The following is a 19028-nucleotide window of genomic DNA, read 5'->3' as shown; positions in this document are numbered from 1 at the left end:
TTATAATGTAGGCCTGTTGGAGTCATTTTATGCCCTGTTCTCTTTGCATGCAGAGTGCAGGATAGTGGCTTAAGTATTTTTAAGTCAATTTTTTAAAATGTGGTTGTTCACTCAGATGCAGAAATATTTCTGTTATGTTACAATAATACACTGAGATGAAAAGCCATCCACACTCTGACAACAAAGGGAAAAACAAGAGTGTTAATATGCTGTGAGAACTTATTGAGGCTTTCCAGACACTGAAACATTTCAGTGTTGTCAGATTATAGGCACTGTTCTAATACACATGCTGAGGGATGAGTAGCAGCAAACTGGAACATGTTGAAAATGGGGATTAAAATGTGGCTTGAGTCTCAAGCCTAAAGTACTTGGTGTTTTATTCACACCAAAGTTTAGACAAACAAAAAAGTTCTACAAAATACACTTGCATTGGAAAAAAATTCCATAATTTAATTCACTTTAATTAAATATAAAATGGATTAAATAATTAACTGGAAAATATTATAACCCAACATATAACCACATGCTTGATGTTTTTATAGCAAGTCCATACATCAGCAAGAAAAGAGAATCCAAATAAGCTATGCAAATATATGTAAAATGAATAGGAAGATAAACACAAAAGGTCATTGACACCAGTAATGAAGTTTTGTAATCCACCAAGGCTGTAGGATACTATATAACATATATGTGGATAGTAAAAAAATTGTTGTGGCATTTAGGCACTTGAAGCTTATATCCAAACAGCTAAAAGTTTTCTGGTGGGTATTCCCTTCCCCTTGAGAATTATGGATCTCTACAGAGGAAAGGCCCCGTCCTGCTTAATCACGTATGGGCAGGCTAGCATCATATATGGACAGGACAGAGAGTAGGGCTTCCACAGACAATCTTAGAGACTAGACTAGACAAGTGAGCTCTGGGGCAACCAGGTCCTAAGTTGTTTAGCAGTTTAAAGTCAGCATCAGCAGTTTAAGATGAGTCTGGAAACAAATGTGCAACAGGGCAGAAGATTGGAGAAATACACTTCAAACAAAGGGTACACCAGAAATAGTTCTTGGGCAGGGGAGAGCAACTTCAGAAGGTCTGAAAGCCAATTTTTGCCCCCCAGATTCCACCCAGGGCCATTCCACCTATCCAGCTGCTGAAATAGCTGCTGCTGAATTGCAAGGGGGAAATGCGGCTTTTTGCTGCTGTACTGAAATTATGTGGCAGCAGTACTTTGGGGAAAGGGAGTGGCAAAACAGACTGGGCGGCTCATCTTGTTTATGGACTATTTTTTTCATGCCTGGGTCGTCACTTAGAATCTTGCATTCTGTCATTCAAGTCCATACAGCAGATCATAAAGCCACAGGTTCAGGATCCAGTGGATTTTCTCCTGCAACATATTCAAAAGGACTTAGAGCAACTGATGAATACTCTTGGAAAGAGTGCTGATGAAACCACGAACATTGTCCATATCATTCTGTGTAGTCTTCTAAAGGACCTTCACCAGCACAGAGACCAATGTAAGCAGGGTAACTTGCCAAATGTTGCTCACATTCCAGTAAAGCGGTCATATAATCCATAGCATAGACTTTGGCATTGTATTTCAAAAGTGGTGGTGGACAAGGATGCTCAAGGAGAACTAAGCTGTACCCATTCTGTTTCTTAGCCTGATTTGATAGTCACACTATTTTCCTTTAAAGAGTTTTATTTCGGCTGTGTAACCCTCAGCTTTCCAGAATGGGGCACTGTTTGCATTACTGGTTGTTCTGTATCAGGGGTAGGAAACCTTTTTGGGTCCAGGGACTGGATTGGTTCCTGGGATGCTCCTTTGGGCCAGAGGACATCAGAAGTGAGGCCTTGCTTCTGGATATCATTGGATCCTTGGCTAAAGCGCCAGCTGGAACCCCTCCAGCCAGTGCCTCAGTCAGGGAGCCTGCTTCGCTCTATGTGGGATTTTCCCAACTGGAGCAAAGCCAGCTCCCAAGATGCCAGCAGTTCTCCTGCTGGCTCCTCATTCGGGGACCCAGCTTTGCTTTGCTTCGCCATCCTTTCCCCACGTGAAGAAGGGAACATAATGGAAGAGTCAAGCTGATTCAGTTAGTTTCACTCCTCTATCGCTTTCCCCACACAGGGAGGGCAATGGTGGATCAGAGCTTTTAAGACACCTTGTTTTTACAATGTATACTGTGTTGCAGTATTAATGTGTATGTATTGATGTTGATCCTGTTCAATAGTGTTTTTCCCCTTGTGTGACTTTGGGGAAGTCACTTAAACTACAATCCTATACCCACTTAACTGGGAGTAAGCCCCACTGAATTCAACAGGACTTACTTCTTAGCAGACTTGTATAGGACTGCCAATATATCTTGCACTTACTGCTTGATTATACACAGGATGTGTATGTGTGTCATCCTGGAAAGAATATGGAGTCCACGCAAACTGTTCTGAGGCTTTACAGCCACTACATCCTTAATGAAGGGATATGTGAAAGCAAGTTCGCTACTACTTGTATTGGCAGCCAAAGGAAGGAAGCAGGTTTCCTTCTTTTGGAGGCTAATACATGCAGAAGAGGCTGGGAGTTTGTCAGTGCTCTCTCCATCCCTACAAGGGAAGGAAGTGATGAGAGCAATCCCTTCTTGCTACTACTGTCACTTCCTATGGCTGCTCTTCCCAAAATGACTGCATGCTGAGATGGGGTGTGGGGAATGAGAGGATCTGTTACATGCAATACATGTTCTTTTGCAGGGCAAGTCAATTTTGATGGTCAACTTTGCAAAAAAGAACATAGAAACGATTGGGAAGGAATTGTTGCATGCACCGTTATTCTTCCTGAACTAAAGGTAAAAACAAAGTTATGTGCTTCCAAAATGGTACACTGACTAGCCCATGGATTACATGTATCTGGTTCCTATGCCAAGTAACAGGTATAAAGTACTGCATATATCTTTACCTGTTTGCAGTAATTTGTCTATCTCAATATGCAGACAAGAAATTTGGTGTATGCCAAGTGTGATATTGTTGAAAGCTGTGTCTCAAAGGAGGCCATAACATCCAGCCAGTGAAGTGCAAAAAGGCATTATCTACTAGCTTTATTGGGCATGTAAGCAACATGCGAATCACATTTTTAAAATCTAACTTTATTTTGTGAATCAAGAAAATAATGGGAAAGATATTGGGCGGTATGCAGAATAAATATAGGGAAATAAGGTACACCTTCTATCTGCTGCATATGTAAAATACCTTGGCAACATTGTCGTTGGCCCATAAAAGCCCCCCTTGCTATTAAAATCCAAAGCAGCCATGAAGATCAAGGAGTTGCAACAGCATGGTTGTTGCAAAGATCTCTCTGACAGCAACAATTAACATTAAGAATAATTGATGTTTTCTGGGGAGATCAGTATGTGTTGTTCTCACTTCCCTGAGTGGTGAGAAGTTCTAGGAGTAGTGCTAGTTGGATTTGGCTTGTCTTGGAGGAGAGATCACTGGAGATTTATGGTAGGGATTTGGGGGTCATATTTGATTATTTACATTTATACAAGTAGTGCATAAGTGGAGGCAAGCAACATTCCCACTCCTACTAGGCTGCACATCCACTACCTCACGTCAGTTCTCAGAGTTACCTGTACTCTCCAGGTGCATTCCAGCCTATAGTTCATCTCCCTCTTTATCTGAGAGAGAAACAGTTTCTTCCCACAGACACAGGCCTTAGATCAGGCCCCACTTCTTAGATGGGGATATGATCTCCCATTGAGAAAACATGCTCCTAGTCAATCTAAAAAAGAGCAATCTGAACCAAACTCCATATCACTGCCTCCTTTTTTTAACCTCACACATACTGAGAACCAAGTGCCTTCTTCACGTAAAGGTGATGTTAAACACCAAGTTGGATGGTTTCAATAGATCAAAGCTCTGGCAAAATGGGTCCAGTGTCTGGCTTGGCTTCTAAGAATGATGAACTCTCATTGACACCATCCCATGGGTGAGATTCCACTCTAGACCTCACCAGACTTGGGTTTGTCCTGTCCTGATGAGGAGCCTATGGGGCATGGTAGGGCAAGGCAGGTTGGTAATCACAGCACCAAGGAGAGCTCCTATTGAGCAACTCACTCCAACGTCTGAGACCTGACTGACCCCTCCTATGCCCAAAGTCCAGATCACCCCACTCAGATTCCACTTCTCCCTTGAGAAATGGTAGTTCTTAATGGGGCAGGCTTCTGGCCTGGAGCCTAGCTCTCTTCCTCTCTGTGGATTTCTTCCACTCTTATTAACAGGCTGACATGGTGGTGTGGATTCTGCTGTGGAGGGGATTGGGTTCAGGTCTTGGGCTCCTGAGGCCCTGTTCCAGTTGTCCCTGGACTGAGACTGCCTGATCTGACAGGTTCCTTGTCATGATGTTGGGCTTTGGTTGGGCTCTAGCACCACTGCTTCAGGTGCTGCTGCTTTAATGGGTCTGGCCAGCCCCTCCTCATCTGAATTGAAGTCCGAGCCAAGACTGCTACTCTGGCTGGGGTCCTGTCAGGGGTTCAGCTTCAGATCACCAAAGGGCTTAACCCAGAAATTGGGTTACCATTGCCAATCCAGCAATCACTCAAATGATGGATTTCTCCTGTATAACTTGTCAAGGGAGATTGTGCTCACCACAGATAATGCTCACATTTGCCAGTCTGAGTGGATAAGGAGCCTGCGGTGAGAACTCAGGGCAAGAAAATGAAATAGGTATCAACCTCATGGAGCTCTAAGTGATGAAACTAGCAGTTCTTGTCTTTGCCTCGAGGTTGCAGCGTCATTATGTTTTGATCTAGACTGACAGTACAGCAAGCAAGGCTTATATTGATAGCTGGGAAGGCACTAATTCAAAATCCCAACTGAAGGGAGTGAACCCTGGTTCTCCTGGGTGGAAGTCAATCAAAGTGAACCCTTGAAAGGGGTCTTCAGTGTTGAGACAGATTGGCTCAGTCGCCAGAGCCTGGATCTAGTAGCGATGTCTCAACCAAGAGGTAATTGAAGTTCAGATCAGAGTGCTGATTCTCAGCCTCTTTGCCTCTGTAGAAAACAAATGCTAAGAAGGTTTGGAGAAAGATCTCAAGGAGAAGGAGCAAAAGTGGTGAGCTCTCAGAGGCTTAATTGGCTGAAAGGTTGTCATCTTCAGTACACATTTCTCCATCTTCCACTCATCCCTCAAGTGCTAAGGAAGATCAGAGAGCCACAAGCAGATGTGATCGTCATTGCACCAAGATGGCCTCATCACCCATGGTTCTCAGATCTAATGAACCTCTTCATTGTCAATACCTGGAGCTGTCCTCAGCATCCAGACCTTCTCAAACAGGGACGAGTGCTCCACTAGAAACCAGAGATGTTGCCGGTAATCTTTTAGAGATGTGAGTGGAGCTTCCTGAACCTCCACAGCTATTTGTAAATAGTATTGGAAACACTCCAGGCCTCCAAAATCCATAGTAGAGCAATATCTTAAGTAGGACCAACCAAAACATCTGAAAATAGATTTCAAGTTCAAGAACTCTTTCTTGAGCTAGATGTTGAACAGGGAGTGCATGGGGTGGGGGAAGAAAAAGTCAGTTGAATGTTGAAGCCATGAAGTCGGTAGCGCTTGGTCTAGTCTTAAAATGGAATGTGGGAGGGGACAGCAGCCTAGATTAATTTCTGTTAGGCAGGTTTCAAGTTGCACCTAGGACTGCCCTTCAGACTTTTGGGATAAAAAAAATCTACAGTGCCTGATGCAGTTGCTACCGGGGTCTGTTTCCATCTTAGACAAAACACGTAGTCCTTGATAGGTGGACAGCAGAAATAAAACCAAGCTAGGCAATGTTAATATTAACAAAACTTGGAGATTAATTTTAGGTGGTGTACTAAGTTAAATAAATTAATACAAGTCAAACTGGGTAGTGTTACCTAGTAGTAGTAGGGAATGTAACCCTCAAAAAGAGTCCCATATCCAGGTGGCAGAAAATCCTCTTCTTCAAGTGTTCCTGCAGCCATTCAAGGGTGGGGTCCTAACACTGGAGAAAAATGAGTTTCAACCACCTAAAGAGGGAACTCTTTTTGAAAGCTACATTCCCTCTCACTGACCAAATGCTGCAGATTCCATGGCTGCAGCATTTAGGCAACCTTTTTTTGCCCTCCCAATTCCCCATTTAACATACAGCCTGATGAAAGAATTTTGAGAACTTGAAAGCCTGCTCAATTTTTTGTGACAGTTTGGTTGGTCCTAATAAAGATGTTGCCCTATTATAGATTTTGGCATTTTTCTTAAGAGACCAATATGGCAGACTTCACTTTTCATTCTGCTGTCTACATGCTTGTCAGCCAACAGGGTCTATAACAGCACCTAGAAAGCATTTGTAGCCTGGTGTCAGAAACACACAAAGATCTCTTTTTCAGTGAGAGGGGTGGAGGTTCTGGAATGGCTGCAGGAAGGTCTTGCATCTGACCTCAGTCCAAAAATTCTATGCCATTTAGGCTCGGCTCTTACAAGCATCCTGAGCAGTCTGGCTGATGGTCCCTGGGTTCAAATCCTGATTGCTGAAGGTTTCTACAAGGTGCCTCTCTTGTTAGTCCTCCTAAAGCCCAAGGGGTTCCTTCCTTGAAACTTAGTGTGATTCTCAAGGTCCTCACAAGACTTCCCCTTGAGCCTTTGAGGACCACTCCTCTAAAGATTTTACTTTTCAAACTGTGTTCCTTGCAGCAGTGTATGTAGCTTATCGCAGATCACAGTTCTTCCAGCAGAAAAGGAGCTTTTCACTTTCCACTTTGTCTGGACCCTATGTTTGTCCCTAACATCCGTTCAGCATTTTACAGGGCGCAGGAGTTTATTCTCCCTTCTTTCTGTACACAGCCATCCACTCCTCTTAAATGTGAATGGCGCTTCCTGGATGTATGAGAGGCACTTCAGTTCTTCTTTGACAGAACCAAACCTCTTAGGCAAGATGATTCCGTGTCTCATTTCCTTGAGGAAGTCAAGCCCCAGAAAGAGGGCCACACTGTCCAGAAGGCTCAGGGAATGTATAGGGCTAACACATTCTGCATTCAGATGATTGTTGTTTCTGTGTTATGTCCAGGGATGTACTGCTTTTCAACATGCTGGCTGCTCTGTTATAACCCCCAAACCTCCTTCTCTGTCCTATTAAAGACCAAGATAAGGAAGAGATACTGGCTGCTCTACTCAGAGGGGTACCTTCACTATCCCCACCTGTACCCTCCCAGCCTGAGGATGTGGCCCTTCTGCTTTGCTCAGATTCTGGGACAAGTTCTGAGTAGCATCTCCTGCTCCTCTGCCTCATAGAAGCCAGTGGTTACAGAACCAGACAAGAGCCACTTAAAACGCACAGCCAGCTCCTCCAGAGAGGTGGGGCTAATTGCAGAACAGGCCTTGCCAGCCTTCAGCCTTTTGCAGATACAACATTCCTCCATTAGTCACAATGGGAGGAAACCTACATACAGGAGAAGCCATTACGAGATTTCTGTGATCCTGACAAGGTCTGCCTGAACCTGGATATGTCTTGCCAAATTCGGCTCTTGAGCCTGACATGACCTTACCAAAAGAGACTTGACTGACCTGATGTAACCCTATCTAAGACTGCTACCACTTCCCCTGAGAGCTCCAAGCCCTAGCAAAGGAGGATGCTGTTCCCTCCTTAAGAGGAGAGATGGAAATTCTGAACTTACCTGTGAATTTCTGCTCTTCTTGAGTGAAGGAGAGTACCTAGGCCCTCCATCTTAATTTGCTGAATTCTGGGATGGCCATGACTCCAGTTTTGTCCTAAGTTATTTCAGCTTGAACTCTACCCATTAAGGTGGTGCTTCGGACATGTGTGTATAGATTCCTTAGTCCCTCAAACGATATCCTTATGTTAGAGTATTTGACTAGTGTTTGTTGAATTATTCTATTCTTATTTCCTTTATCCTTTGAAAAGATTTTACTGAGTGCTGATTTGATGTTGTTTGGTTAATCCGAGCTTTTTTTAGCACTAGCGTCTGGGGATGAACAGAAATTCACAAATGAGTTCGATTTCTGTTTCCAGTAGCTTTAAGCACATCTATTATTGGCAGTATACACACAACACATAGGGTTGGATCCAGACTAGTCTGGTGGAAATGGACCTCCCTGCCACCTCCTCCCCACAGCAGCCCCTCCCCAATGTAAATGCAATACAGAGGACCCTACTGAATATGTATTCTCTGTAGGTCTGCTTCCCTTTGCAAAACTGGGAGAATGTTGAATTTGGAATGTTTTGTTGCCAAATATTTTTTCAAAGAATGGGGAAGGCAAGTTGGGATCATGAAATAATATGGGTTCTCTAGACAGTACAGCTCCACTGAAGGTTGGGTATTCCTCCTTGCTCACACCAATTTATTTTAATATTGCAACAAGTATACATTGCGTATGTGTGTGTGAGAGAGAGAACCTCTGCGTAAAGATGTGTTGTCCTCTGATGTGGTCCCCATTGGTAGAAGCAGTGGCACTGTACATTTAGAGCATCTCTACACTTGCAATTTATTGCACATTCATGGTTGGCCACTCACGGAAGTTTGCGGGTCCATTACATGATGTCGTAATCCTCCAGGGATTTCCCCACTATTTCCCCCTGCTTATCCCATGTTATCCCCAAAGGGGGATGTTTTCAGTATATTTCTAGCCTGCACAAGAGGAGCGCCATGGCCTGCCTGTGTACTTCTCCCATAGCATGAAAAACCCACTATGTTTGGGGTTGTTGGGGGTGTGGTTGTGACAACAGCAGTTACGTCAGCATGGTGGGCGTGTCGGTATATTGACCTGCCGGCTTGCTGCCATGCTGTGACTAAATGCAATGCATTGATTTTTGCTCCTGACTTTGGCTGCTTGCTCTGCAACACAGAATGGCCAGCATGCTGGTATTCCAGCAGTTCGCCTGGAAAACGGTGCCTGCAGGGGTGGGCTTCAGGCAGTTTGGTGGAGGTTGCTGTCCACCCACGCTGCATGTCAATCACAACCAAACCACTAGTAATCTGCTAGGGGAGGGTAAAGGGCAGGAATCAGGGAGGAAATATTGTAATGCCCCCCAGCATGTGTAATGGCTTTTTGTGGAGAAGTAGTCACCCCATAAAAAGGTAAGGAACAGAATATAACGAGCTAGAAACTACCGTGTAAAGGTGCCCCATCTAATCCCGCAGTGAAACGGGATGGAGAAAGCCCCGGTATTGTTGTGGATTTCTGCCCCCATGTGATGAACCCCTCTGAGACACCATTGGGTGGGGCTGAACCTGTCATATGCCTGTTGTAAGACCAGGTTTTGCCCAGGCCAGAACTGTGTTTTAGCCATAGGGCTTAAGCCTTAATGGCAGCCACTGAAAACTGAGTCACTCCTTATCTGCATTGTCTCACCATTTCATCTACGTAGTCCCATCCTGGGTTCAGTTTCTTGGTGCGACTAGGGTGTAACAGGACTCTTGAAAATAGCTTTTATATATTGTTGTAGTTGCTTGGCTTTTTAGGTAGATTGCTGGCTAATAGTCTGGGATTATCATCTGATGTTTCATCAATGGAAATAAATGACAGGAAATGGTTTCCTGATTGCTGGGGATCTCTCTTGAATGTTTGGAATGAGATACCTATCAGAACTTGGAGATGGTGATCCCACTCCAGCTGCAAATGAGGGATGAACCCCCCAGCAGATTTAACTCAGAGAGGAGTCTGATTGCTGCTAGTAGGCTCTGCTTGTATTTTTGTAAATAAAGGAAATATCTCAAAGATAGCATAAATCTCCAGCGTACTCTCATTCAATGGAAACAAACCTAGTAGCACTGCCTTGGAACATATGATCTCTGGAGAAATAGAGGGATGCATAGCCATTTATTCATGATCTTTCAGATGAGCATCCATAGGATGGAAGATTACTTTTCTTTCAAAAATTCGCCACGACACCCACATAGCAATAGCATCATCATCAATATGCATTTTATCCTCCTGTGTTCTAACACTTTTCACTGTATCCCACTGGGGGGAAAATATGTTTTCTTAAATTTGCCAATTCCTTATTGTACATATAAGCAGCACTCAGCATTCTGCAGTACACTACCAGATTCCATTATTCAAGACAGATTCCTACATTGTTAGGGTATTAATAACGATGTAAGAATCTGTCTTGAATAATTCTCAGCCTGCCTTAAAGGGTTGGTTTATTCTTTTTGAAGAAAGAGGCTGACCTACTTACACTGACTCACTTTCTCCTTTTCCCAAGCAGCTTCTGGATAAAAAGCTTATGGAGTTGAATCAACAGATCAGTGAAGATGAGAGAATCTCTTCCAACCCAATTGTAAAAATAATATATGGAGATCCTGCAAACTTTCTGTCTGAATTGCCCAAGAACAGCACTGTGCACTGTTCCAGGATGTGGAGTTGTAGGAAGAAGATCTCAGTTGAGTACCTGGGACATGTTGTCCAGCAGAAAGACGGCAAGGACACTGTGCCCATCTTGTGGAAGTTTCTGCAAAAGGTGAGCATGCCCTGTTCATTGCCAACATTGTCTGTCTTACGATGTACTAGTCAGGAACTGTACAGCGCAGGGATCTAAGTATAAGCTGCTCTTCATAATTAATAAAGGAAATCATCCAACACACAGCCTTGCATCTTGCTTTCGCTTTTCCTCCATTTTATGAATGTGATGATTGTGAGTTTAAGAAAAATCAGACCCATGGATTTGTTCAGACCAATATCCTCATGCCAATGTTATTTTTTTACCAGTACACATCAAGAGGAATAATTGCATCTCAGTCTGCAGGCTGTTAAGAGGTTCCATATTGGGGTCATTCTCCAAAGGTTTGGCTAACACTACAATTGTGAGGCATGAAATTAGGGTTCTGGGAGGTAGAAAAGGACTTATAATACTGAGTAAGTGAGGGAAAGGTTCCCAAACCAAAACTTCTCACTGTTTCAATATTTACAACTAAGGAGTATGCTGAAGAAGAAAGACTTCAGAAGAAAAATAATAAAAGAGGAAAGAGCGATTTTGAAATTCTAATAACCAGACTACAGGGAGAAAAGGACTCCTTTCAAAAATTCATGAGATTTTCATCAATCAATATTTCACTGTTAAAATATAAATCACATTGGGAAAATGATTTACATTTCCAGTCCTGATTTACATTACCATTTGTAATCGAGCAAATGTTTTGTAATACAGGAGTTTCTATTTCATTGCACATTTCTATTAAAATCCGCCTGAATTCTTTCATTTGCTCCTCCTGCTTAGATTGGTGTCTGGCCCATGCATCTGCCACACTCTCCCCATCCCCGTTTGCACTTTGCTGAGTTCCTGCAGGAGGAGAAATGGTATCTGTGCCTGGCCCTAACTGATTAGCTTGCCCTTGAGAAAATCCTTCTCTGTCTTCTGGAGCCCTTTGAGGAATTTCCTCCCCTGTCCCCGGCCCATCTTAACTTCTGACTCTGATTCCATGGTCTCTGTGGGGAGTCTGGGCCTAATCCTGACAGTTACTAATACAAGCTGCTTAATGACTTATTTTACCCCCAGCCAAATTCCCTAAAGCTCCACCCCAGCCAAATACACTCATCACCAGATCCAGCTCTTGGGTACAGTCTTCATATGAAGTCAAAGCTCCTCCTGTTGTACTATGGATGCTTGGACAGTTTATCTGGGTTGAATGCCTGCTTACGTACCCTTCTTCTGGTAAGATCTTAGGGAAGCCTGTTGGCATTACACTGCCACTTGCTCCCTACTCCTGATCTTCATCAGCCATGTATGGTTATCGCATAGGGAAGGAATAGCTTAATATTCAGGCCTCAGCTACCTACGTCTTCCTCCTATCCTGCCTCATACACCAACCACCAGACTCCCTCTCTGACAGACCACCAACCAACTAACTCAATCCTTAACTGTCAACTGTCATTTCCCTAATGATCTTTTGCACCTAGCTAGAACCCCCAGCCAATCAGAGTCTGATGTTTCCCAGACCAATCAAAATTGAATTTCCCTCATCCAGACCCATCCAGAAATATTAAAAGCGATTGCCTCTCTCTCCTCCTTGAGAATTTGTCACTAAGCAGTTACTACTACTAAAAAAGGCCTTCAACACAGTAACAGTGTTAGACCTCAGGCCTACACAGATACATTATAGCCTCATAGAGGTCACCCAGAGTATTTATTTACAGAACATCATTATAAAATGTTAGTTACATGGCATTCCTTCACACTGTCCAAAACTCCTGCTTGTTTCTAGGGGTGTATGAAACCCCGCTTACCTGGCTCCGCCGGGTTCTGCTGGGGGGGGAGGCGCTCCGTCCCTCCCCCCGGAATCCTTGACAGGGGGGAGGCACTCCATCCCTCCCCCAGAATCCTCGATGGGGGGGAGGCGCTCCATCCCTCCCCCCGGAATCCTCGACGCGGGGGGAGGCGCTCTGTGCCTCCCCCTGGAATCCTGGCTGGCTGGCTCTGCTCCGTGGCCAAGCCGCGGAGCCACCAGCCGGCTCCAGCCGCCCGCAGCCGGACATCCGGCCGCTGGGCAGCCCTGCAGGGATGCAAATGGTGGCTGTTGTAGCCGCTGTCATTTAAGTCCCTGTGGAGGCTGTGATAGGCTATGTAAGTATTTACATAGCCTATCACGGCAGGGGGAAAACCCCAGCGTCCGCAAATGGCAGTGGCTGCCACCATTTGCGTATGCTGGGGGTTTTCCCCCCCTGCCGTGATAGGCTACGTAAATACTTACGTAGCCTATCACGGCCTCCACAGGGACGCAAATGGCATCCCTGCATTAGCCGTGATAGGCTACGTAAATATTTACGTAGCCTGTCATGGCTGAAGAGGAGCAAGCGAATGACGGCCGCAGGACAGCTGCCATTCGCACAGCAGCACGGACGGGAGCAGGTAAGTGCTCCGTTTCGCGCACCTTTCGTGGGGTGGGGGCAGCGGGCACTTCGTCCCGTGCGCCTTCTGTGGGTTGGGGGGGCGGGGGCTTGGTTCCGCAACAGTTTTTTGGGGGCCGAATGCACTGGCATTTGGCTTCACCGAGATCCGTCGCGGAATTCTCTGACATCCCTACTTGTTTCCAAGCCTTGGCAAGCACCCCTAGCCTTCCTATGTTTGCTTTAAACTTTTTGACCTATGGGAAGTCATGTCCTGTGTGATATCTCCAGCAAGACCATGAATATGAACAACTCTGTGCATATGTGCTGCTTATTAATGACCATCAATGCTGATTCTTTTACATTCTCTCAGCTTCTCTTTTCTGATTTGCTCTATCCTGCACCATTTTTAGGAAGCGGAATTGAGGCTGGTGAAGTTTTTGCCAGAAATTCTGGCCCTGCAAAAAGACTTGGTGAAAAGGTTCCAGAACATTTCAGATGTGGAACACCACACAATTGAAAATTTTCTTAATAGCCTTCCCTCAGGTGAGACTTTGCTGTGCTGTGGGTCCAGTTAGCAGGGCATAAAAAGCATAAAGGCAAGTGCTTAGCATCAAGTTGCATGATTATAAAGCAAGCCTCCTCAGACCCAGTGATTGGAGAGTATGAACTTGTGGAAAGTGTATGCCTTAACAGCCATCACAAGTCTAAAAGGAGAAATTTGAATGGACCCCTGGAGGAAATAGTTTAATTTGCCACCTTTTCTTTCTCTTTTAGTATCACAGTGGATCCTTGGGGTAGCGCAGGTATTTCTTATGTAGACGTAATATACTCAGAGCTTTTCTACTCGAGGCATTTATTGTATGCTTGACATTCCCTACTCACGTTTGTTTATGGGTTCTTTAGATGATGCCATGACGCTTCAGTTTTGCTTCTGTTTGTAAACAGTTGAGCAAGTTTCTTTAGAGCACAGAAAATGAGGTATTATTTCTGATGGTGTAAGAAAGCACTGTTTCCACTTGTGTATTTGCACTATTCTGCTATACGACAGTCCCACCTACAAGTCATATAGCAGAAAAGTAGGAAAGGAAACTGTTCTCATGTAGTGCTTGGATTTCAATTCTGTGACGAAACCAAAAGTAGATGCAGCAGATTAACAGCCTCATGTAGAAAAGCCAGTAATCTAAAATTAAGCATTTAGAAGACCCCTGATTTAAATTGGAGAATCAAGGACATGCTTACATGTTTGCCCATTTATGGGATGTAAAAGTATTAAGACTAGATCATATCCAAATTCATTAGAAACACACTTTCATAAATGATCCATTAAAGCAGTGGAATAGTCTGAAGCCAGCATCATCTGATCAGGAAGTAAAACTTTTAAAAAGTCTTGTAAGTACTCCATCAGACAATGCATGATTAACGTACAGAATTCATTGTAACAATATATGGCTATGGTCTACTGGCTTAGATGGTTTTGATTAGATAATATTCATAGAGGATAGGTCCATCTATGATTATTAGGCATGTTAGCTAAATGGAAACTCTAAACCAGATTCTGCTGATGAAAAACACTAGAAGGCTGTTGCCTCGGTGCACTCAAGGATGGGCGGACTTTAGGCTTGCAGGTTCTACTTTATTTTTTTTACTAGAGCCCCCTGATATCCACCAACCAGAGCCAGGTGAAAAATAGTGGCTCAGGAAGGCAGATTGAGAATTAAGGACAGGGTGCCTCTGAGCACATGCCCAGTCCAGAACAAAATTCCTCTCCTTGTTTTCCTCCAAGCTTTGTTTGTTTGTTTCAATAGCCTAATTTAGGGTGGGGGAACTTTTGTTTAAACAATTGGGAGTCAGAAAGCCTTGCTGATCTACTGCAAAGATCTACCAGTTGATCCCAATCTCCCTTTTGCCTGCTCCTGGCCTTAGTGTCCTGTTTGGGGGTTGCCAGGGACATCTGGCTGGTCAGTTTTGTGAATCAGGATATTGGCCTAGGTGAACCTACTACAGCAGACTGCTCTTGCATTCTAACTCTTTGAACCAAACTTTGTTGAGTTGGTTGTGCTTTTACCAAGAACTACAAAACCTGGCAATACTGAGTATATCACATGCTATATATTTTTCTTGCCTTCTCCAGGACGCACAAGGCTTCTTATGACAAACAGAGTGAAAACATTTCTGGCTGTGTGGAACAAGCTGAGATCATCCTTGGAAACCAATGGTGAGTGGCCAGTTTACACTATTACTCAATTGTATGAATGGCAGGATTGGGAGGTCACCTGATAAAACCCAATGGAAGGCTGGCTGTCTTTATCTTGACAGGCCAGACTTCCTTCCCCCTCCCCTTCTTTAATGTTTTTAATGCTGGAAGAAACACTCTCAAGCCTTATCTTCTGTGGCCTAGAGAGGCTGTTTCTTCTTGTATTACCTCCTTTTGTGGCACTTGTTCCCCATTCACACACAGGATTAATTGGTAGAGCATAACATGATCCATTCCAGATTGCCCAGCACTTGCCTTCTAGTCCTGACATTCAGAATGTAGTGAAATAGTCTGGGTTTGACAGCAACAAATAATTATTTTTAAAAACCACAAATAATCCAAAAGGAAAGGGAAGCACCACCCGTGGGTCTGAGCCTGCTGCTCACAAATGCTTCTTTGTCCCATCATTGCAGGTGAAATAAAACTCCCCAAAGGTTATTGTGATATTGACCTCACTCTGGAGAGTGAGTTTGAGATCCTTCTGCCTCGCCGGCGAGGTCTAGGCCTGTGTTCCACAGCCTTGTCCAGTTACCTCATCGGCCTGCACAATGACTTTGTCTACACTATAGAAAAATACACAATGGATGCCAACAGGTACGTCTGTCTCTGCATCTGTTAGAATCCCCACTTCTTTCTGCAGCTGCCAAATGAGCTGTGGAGCAGGATGTCTCATACTTGTTCTCTCCATCCCCTTCTCCACAGATACTCTGTCAGCCCCACAGAAGTGGCAGATCTGCATGTGATCACTTATGAAGTGGAGAGGGACCTGATCCCACTGATCCTGTCAAACTGCCAGTACAGCATGGAGAAAGGAGGGGAGGCCCTCCAGGAATTTGACCTGGACAAAATCCAGCAGCAGGTCGTCAGCAGGTTCCTACAAGGGAAGCCCTTGATCACATTGACAGTATGTAACAAAAAAGCTTGATGCCGTTGCCTGGGATCCACCTCCCCCAGTCCAGAGGAATTCCTGCAAAGGTCCACTCACTGAGCATATTTTTTGTTCTCTTCCTTAATAGGGCATACCCACTTTGGTGTACAGACATGACCGAAATTATGAGCATCTCTTCAGTGATATCAAGAGCAAGCTGAGCCAGGTGAGCTTCAGAGATGAAGGGAGAAAGAATACAAAAAAGTGGCTGGATGCATTCCAGTTAAAATTAGTTCTTGCCACATATTTATTAGCCTGGTCCTGTGCTTGTTAACTTGGTAGGAAGTCCTATGGTATTGAGTGGGGCTTACTTGCAAGTAAGTGTGCATATTTTGCAGTCTAAGTGACTGGAGTTGCTACTGCATAGAAAAGGAGTTGAATAGGTATAGATAATTGCTTTTCATAGAATCATAGAACAGTAGGGTTGGAAGGGGCCTCCAAGACCATCGAGTCAAACCCCCTGCTCAATGCAGGAATCCAAGTCAGAGCATCCCTGACAGATGACTGTCCAGCTTCATCTTGAATGCCTCCAATGTGGGAGAGCCCACCACCTCCCTAGGAGATTGGTTCCACTGTTGTACTGCTCTAACAGTCAGGACGTTTTTCCTGAAGTACAGCCAGAATCTGGCTTCCTGTCACTTGAGCCCATTATTCCGTGTCCTGCACTCTGGGATGATGGAGAAGAGATCCTGGCCTTCCTCTCTGTGACAACCTTTCAAGTACGTGAAGAGCACTATCCTATCTCCCCTCAGTCTTCTCTTCTCAAGGCTAAACGTGCCCAGTTCTTTCAGTCTTTCCTCATAAGGCTTTGTTTCCAGTCCCCTGATCATCTTCGTTGCCCTCTGCAGTTTATCTGCATCCTTCTTAAAGTGTGGTGCCCAGAAATGGACACAGTACTCCAGATGAGGTCTAACCAGTGCTGAGTAGAGGGGAACTAGTACTTCCTGGGATTTGGAAGCTATGCTTCTATTAATGCAGCCCAAAAGAGCATCGGCCTTTTTTGCAGCCACATCACATTGTTGGCTCATATTCAGCTTGTGATCGACAACAATTCCAAGATCCTTCTTGCTTGTAGTATTGTTGAGCCACATATCGCTCATCTTGTAACTGTGCATTTGGTTTCTTTTTCCTAGGTGCAGAACTTGGCATTTATCCCTATTAAATGTCATTCTGCTGTTTACTGCCCAGTGCTCCAGCCAATCAAGATCACTTTGAATACTGTTTCTGTCTTCCAGGGTATTAGCTATCCTGCCCAATTTTGTGTCATCTGCAAATCTGATCAACATTCCCTGCACCTCCTCCTCCAAGTCATTAATAAAAATGTTGAAGAGCACTGGGCCCAGGACTGAGCCCTGCAGTACCCCACTCATTACCTCTCCCCAGTTTGAGAAGATCCCATTGATAAGCACTCTTTGAGTCCGATTCTGTAGCCAACTGTGGATCCACCGGATCGTTGTTTCATCTAGCCCACTTTGAGCTAGTTTGCTGATCAGGATATCATGGGGCACTTTGTCGAAAGCTTTGCTGAAGTCGAAGTATATTATGTCCACAGCATTCCCACAGTCCACAAGGGAGGTTACCTGATCCAAAAATGAGATCAGATTCGTCTGGCAGGATTTGTTCTTGACAAATCCATGTTGCCTTCGAGAAATCACTGCATTGTTTTCAAGGTGCTTACAGATGGATTGCTTTATCATCTGCTCCAGAATTTTCCCAGGGATTGATGTCAGACTGACTGGTCTGTAGTTCCCAGCTTCCTCCTTTTTACCCTTTTTGAAGATAGGGACAGCATTAGCCCTCCTCCAGTCATCTGGCACTTCCCCCATCCTCCATGATTTCTCAAAGTTAATAGACAGTGGTTCTGAGAATTCTTCTGCCAATTTCTTTATTACTCTAGGATGCAGTTCATCTGGCCCTGGAGATTTGAACTCATTCAAAGTAGTTAGGTGTTCCTTGACCATATGCCTATCGATCTCAAGCTGCAATCCTGCCCCTTCAGCCCGTACTTCACCTTTGCCAGGGAGGTCATAGACCCTCTTTTGGGAGAAGACTGAGCCAAAGTAGGAATTGAGCACTTCTGCCTTTTCCTTGTCATCTCTTACCATTTCGCCATCCTTATTTAATAGTTGAACCACCATTTCTTTCCTCTGCCTTTTACTATGCACGTAGCTGAAGAAAGCCTTTTTGTTGCTTTTAGCATCCCTCACTAGCTTCAGCTTGTTCTCAGCTTTAGCCATCCTGACGCCATCCCTGCAATTCTGTACTACCTGCCTGTACTCTTTCTTTGTAGCTTGTCCTTTCTTCCACTTCCTATATGTGTCCTTTTTTGTTTTCAGGTCATCTCTAAGCTTTTTGTGAAGCCACATTGGCTTCTTCTGTTGTCTTCCGCCTTTTTTTCTTGTTGGAATTGTTTGTAATTGTGCCTTTAAAATTTCCTTTTTTAAAAACTCCCACCCATCTTGGACTCCTTTTCTCATTAGAGTTGCTTGCCATGAGACCTTACTGATCATTGTTCTGAGTTTATTAAAATTGGCTTTCCTAAAATTCAGGGTATGCGTTTGGCTGCACTCGGCTTTTGCTTCCTTTAGAACCAAGAACTCAAGTATAACATGGTCACTTTCCCCCAGAGTTCCTGTAACTGCTACTTGATCCACTAAGTCATCTCTGTTGGTTAGGAACAAGTCAAGGATAGCCAGTCCTCTAGTTCCTTCCTCTATTTTCTGTAGGAGGAAGTTATCTGCAACACAAGTCAGGAATTTCTTGGAGGGGCCATGTTTTGCAGAATTTGTCTCCCAACAAATATCAGGGAAACTGAACTCCCCCATTACTACTGCATCATGCTTCCTTGAAATATTGGCTATTTGCTTTTCAAAAGTTTTGTCCTTGTTGTCTCCTTGATTGGGTGGCCGGTAGTAGACTCCGACCACCATGTTCCTTTTATTCTTTGCTCCATTTATTTTAACCCAGATGCTCTCGATGGGGCTACCAAGCTCATCCTCCTGTATTTC

General features: G+C 44.3%; 1 protein-coding gene across 7 annotated transcripts in view; it reads left to right on the top strand.

The window, feature by feature from the left end:
- LOC146353923 (E3 ubiquitin-protein ligase RNF213-like) overlaps positions 1-19028 on the top strand; it is a 208397-nt gene that overhangs the window by 174293 nt on the left and 15076 nt on the right. For all 7 annotated transcript variants that reach the window (XM_084837681.1, XM_084837679.1, XM_084837677.1 and 4 more), the window contains 8 exons: positions 1325-1505; positions 2731-2825; positions 10221-10472; positions 13249-13381; positions 14970-15053; positions 15506-15686; positions 15795-15996; positions 16109-16186. In XM_084837681.1, the coding sequence (XP_084693807.1) occupies positions 1325-1505; positions 2731-2825; positions 10221-10472; positions 13249-13381; positions 14970-15053; positions 15506-15686; positions 15795-15996; positions 16109-16186 (1206 nt within the window). The remainder of the gene's footprint in view (positions 1-1324; positions 1506-2730; positions 2826-10220; positions 10473-13248; positions 13382-14969; positions 15054-15505; positions 15687-15794; positions 15997-16108; positions 16187-19028) is intronic.

This window comes from Heloderma suspectum, chromosome 2, assembly GCF_057233095.1.
Source record: "Heloderma suspectum isolate Gila_16-S chromosome 2, 16-S_ref, whole genome shotgun sequence".
Classification (NCBI taxonomy): Eukaryota; Metazoa; Chordata; class Lepidosauria; order Squamata; family Helodermatidae; genus Heloderma; species Heloderma suspectum.
This window is presented reverse-complemented; position numbering and strand designations above follow the sequence as displayed.